Source organism: Seriola lalandi, unplaced genomic scaffold (genome assembly GCF_002814215.2).
Source record: "Seriola lalandi dorsalis isolate HSWRI2012SDOR001 ecotype SW California unplaced genomic scaffold, Sedor1 jcf7180002054127, whole genome shotgun sequence".
Taxonomy (NCBI): Eukaryota; Metazoa; Chordata; class Actinopteri; order Carangiformes; family Carangidae; genus Seriola; species Seriola lalandi.
In genome coordinates, this window is record NW_019524680.1 from 25,473 (window position 1) to 30,137 (window position 4,665).

Sequence of the window (4,665 nt, forward strand, 5' to 3'; positions counted from 1 at the left end):
GAGGTAAGATCTATATGAACACACACACACACACACACACACACACACACACACGCACACACACACACACAGTTCATGTGTGTCATTCTTCTATTTCATATTTTCCATTTGACGTATTTTTCTTTATTTATATTGATATTGCATATTCCTTTTTGTGCAGCTAAATTATTCCATGATAAACTCCATGAAGTTTATCCATCAGGAGAAAACGTTCCATCAGCCACATGATCCAAATATTTGAAGTAACTCTCACGTCCTCCAAAAAAAAAAAAAAGAAGTATTTTAAAAACTTCATCATTCGTCTGTGAACGCAACATCAAATCACAGCGTTGTCTCCGACTGTGTTCACAGAAAGGTTACGGCTACAAAGGCACCAAGTTCCACAGAGTGATCAAAGACTTCATGATCCAGGGGGGAGACTTCACCGCCGGGGACGGGACCGGAGGTAAGGACGGCGCCTGACGTGTCTCTGTTGACGTCAAACTCACGGTGTGTGGGGGTCGCTCACACACCGAGGAGACAGAGTGTTTCTGTGAGACATGTTCCAGGCTTCTTAGATTTTCCTGTTTATTCATCAGAACTTTTTTCCGTCCAGGTCACAGCATCTATGGAACGACTTTCACAGATGAAAACTTCAAACTGAAGCATTTAGGAGCAGGATGGGTGAGTTCACACACACATGAATGTTTCTACTGCTGTATTTGTGAGGACCGTCACTGACAATCACAAACCTGTAACACGCACCAATAAGGAAACATCAGTCAGTGTTTTAAACCGAGTTTTCATGAGATGAGAGGATCAGACAGAACGTAACGTTGTGTGTGTGTGTGTGTGTGTGTGTGTGTTTGTACCAGGTGAGTATGGCAAATGCGGGTCCGGACACCAACGGGTCGCAGTTCTTCATCCTGGCTGCCAAAGCTCCGTGGCTGGACGGGAAACACGTGGTCTTCGGCAAAGTCCTGGACGGGATGGTGGGTCGGGCCTCAGACGCTTTCCATAAAGCTGCAGCATGAGGCTGTTTGAAAAACAAACCAACATGTCAAAATGTGCCGTCACATGTTTTTATTTTAACTGATCCTGAATCAAACAAACACTCCGACGACATCCTCATGAGGCCTTCTGCCACGGAGGAGCTGGCTTCCTATATAAATTCAGTGGCTCCACCCACTCAGGAAGTAGCCCGCAGACCAGGAAGAGGAAGGTTGGGAAGAAGTCCCGCCCCCTTTTAAAGAGGAATTCTGTCATCAGTCTTTCTAAAAGAAAACACCTCATTTTACACTTATCTTCAGCTCCAGGTTTCAATACTGGCTTTGGAAATATCAGCCGACAGCAAATCTTAACATAAAGTCTGCTTACTTGAGCTTTCAGCTGCATCTTGTGGCCTTCATCCAGTCCACAGTTTGCTTCACTGTCGGGGAGATTGTTTAGTTGTTTTGTGATAAACTTGAGCGATAAAGATTCAGCTGGAACCTCCGCAAAGGTTTTACTAAGAGCAAAGGATTTTTCATATTATATCATATTGTTGTTACTGTTAGCAGTTTGTCGTTAGCATGCTGTCAAAGCCTTTTGGAGCTGTAGTTGTTGAATCCTTGTAAAATGAAAAGTCGTAACAGGATGAAATGCTTTTCAGGGGCCTGGTGTAAGAGCTTTTATTTTCTACTTATTTTTTCATGCTCAGTTGATAAAGACAAGAATCAAAACCAGGATTTGACAATAACCTGAACTGATGAAATCTAAATAATACTCATCTCTAACCGCTTGTTAAAACTTATCTCAGGGTTAAAAGAGTGTATTTAAAACAAAATGTTAACAGCTGATACGCGTCTTGTACATTTGTGTTGAGTGTATCTAACCTGCTTGTGTCTGTCTCCTCAGTCTGTGGTTCACACCATCGAGCTTCAGGACACCAACGACAGGAACTTGCCGTACACCGAGTGCGTGATCGTCAACAGCGGCAGGATCCCCGTCAAAGAGCCCTTCGTGGTGGAGGTGGAGGGCTGGTAAATGCCACTGTTACACGGCTAGCTGCAGAACTAATGCAGCGAGTCGGTACTATATACTGGTGATCAATCAGAAATCATTTGCAGTTTGCCAAATTCACATTTTCATATTATTACTTTTGCAAATTAACATGCTAATTCTAACATGCTAGCAAGAAGGGTTGGGTATTGACTGAAATGTTTTGATAGCAGGGCTGATTCAGTATTGATACCAAAACAATACATGTATCCGCAAGTTTTGCTATTGCTACATAGCTAACGTTAGCATTAACAGCTGAGTTTACTTTGCTTTGCTATCATGATCAGAAATCACAATTTAAATCAGGAAGTATTTGCACAAAGTGTAAACAAAACTAGAAACTGACTCAGTTCCAGTTTTCAGTATTTGAAAGTTTTTGGTTTCAGCTGGTACCAAAAACAGACGGAGGTTCGATACCCATCTCTATTAGCAAGCTAACATGAACATGTAGCATTGCATTCTGGGTGTTAACATGCTTACATGCTAACTGTGACATGCCGCAGAGGCTAAATGTTACATGCTAAACATTAGCGTGTTAACATCCAGTAGTAGCAACATGCTAACTATAGCCTGCTAACGTTAGCATGTGGATTAAAGACGAACATGAATTCTGATTGATCTCTACTGTATACAGAGATTATATAAGTAACATTTTTAAGATTAAGTTATTAACAGAACATATCAGTGACACGGTAGCTGTCTAACAAATGTCTGTGAAGGGAGGGAAGATTTTTATCAACCATCCGACGACAGGGAAATAATTGATCTGTGGTATTGACTGAACTTTTACTTTTAGTTTAGAACAGAAGACAGCGTCATATCAAAAAGTTAAGATGATCATAGATAGTAAAGGAATTATTTTTCCAATGTGCTCTTGTAAAGACTGTATACTCAGGTGAGAACCTCGTATCTCCAAAATGGCTGCTTTTCAGGATGGTAGCAAAATTAGCCTCAATTTTAAGATGAAGTCGCAGTGAAGTCAAAAAGCAAGAAAAAAATTGTATTTTTTTTAGTTTCGTTTATTTAATTCAAAGTCGGTTTTTATTGCAACAGTTTTGTTAGCAGGTTTTCATTTATTTGAAACATAACATAAAAGGTCCCATAGAAAAGCATGTAACATTTCTTGGAGATATGAGGTTTTCAACAGAGGGGAGTGGCGGCAGTTCTGTGTGTTCACTATTTATCAGGTTCACTGTGGTTCATGCTAGCGGTTTTACGCGTTAGCATACTTGCATATTTAGCGGATGGTGCCGGTTAGCATCATCTCTAAAACTCTGTATTAAACTAAATAACGAACACACACTTTAAACTGCCCTCATTTCGTAACAGGAAATAGACCGAAGAGCATGTTCGATGAAAAAAGGTTGTTTTTTTAAACAAAGGTTTGGTGCTGTGAAATCAAACATGACAGATATCATGTAAACTTGCACTTACACAATAACTATGTAGCTCCTCATTAATCTCTTATTGCCAAATTATCTTGCACTTCCTATGCATCTAATCAATATTTAAAAAGCTTCATTTCAATACTTGTTTATGAACATATGCAAAAAAGACTTACAGCCTCTGTAGCAAGTGTCGAATGCCATTCTGGCACTTTATGATTTTTATCACTTTCACTTTATCACCTTTTCATGGGTTTGAAGCATCTTTTCTTCCTGATGCATTATGCACCATATCATGTTTGCAAAAACTACAGCACAAATTGCACAGGATGAAAATGTTCAAAAGGTGTGGAAAGGAATATTAATACTGTGTCTGTTCTTGAAATAATGAATTTAAATGTTGTACCTTGTGTTAGAGGTGTATTGTTGCTGACTGTCACCGGGTCAGTGAACTCATTCTGACTGTTAATGTTTTATCTTTCCTCGTTGTTCGTTTTAATGTTGTTTGGGTTGTTTCTGCTAATGTTCATGGCAGCATTGTAATCTAATAAAGTCTGAGCTTCCTCACGCCACTGAAGTTAATGCAGCTCTTAAAACCTCTTTACCAAACATATCAACAGTTGTGTTTTCATTCTTTATAACAGCAGAAAAAAAGGTGCCAACAGGTGTATTTTCTACAATAAACAATATGCTGTTGCAAAACAAGCTGAGAGATTGTGCAGTTATTTTTGGTGTTTCTGTTTCTGGTTTCCCATGGTGCATCAGCTGTTTAATGCAGCGTTCAGGTGTTCAGCGTTATCATGTTGCGTTTAGCAGGTGTTCAGGTGATCATCAGTACTGGTAAATACATCAACTGGACCAATAAAAAAGCCACTGCATGAATGTAATGGAAACAATGGAAACCAGACATATACTCAGAAATGTTACATAACTAAATATAACTTATATTAACCTTTAAACTCCCGATCTCCATAGGAATACATTCATATTGGACGAGCCCATGTTTTGGTACAATGCGAACTTTGGTACCAGTTCGGGAAATGGGGAGACGTTTACATTAAATGTTATGTTTCTGTCTATATCAGCACACACCTGCTCTGTAAATCACTTGCTCCTTTAAGAAACAAATCTGAAACCAAAAGGGAGAAATTTATGTTTTATTTTCGTTGGTTCCCTGATGGTTTGGGCTCCGACTACGTAGCTGGAGACCTAATTTGGTTTCAGCCGATAAACGAAGAGCCACACCTTCGTAGCCGCCGTA

General features: G+C 39.7%; 1 protein-coding gene across 1 annotated transcript in view; it reads left to right on the forward strand.

Annotated features, from left to right (window-relative positions):
• Positions 1-4,109, forward strand: part of ppic (peptidylprolyl isomerase C) — a 6,288-nt gene extending 2,179 nt beyond the window's left edge. Inside the window, exons 3-6 of the mRNA XM_023403371.2 lie at positions 352-445; positions 596-663; positions 855-971; positions 1,876-4,109. Of these exons, the coding sequence (XP_023259139.1) occupies positions 352-445; positions 596-663; positions 855-971; positions 1,876-2,004 (408 nt within the window). The 3' untranslated portion in view covers positions 2,005-4,109. The remainder of the gene's footprint in view (positions 1-351; positions 446-595; positions 664-854; positions 972-1,875) is intronic.
• Positions 4,110-4,665: the final 556 nt, after the last annotated feature.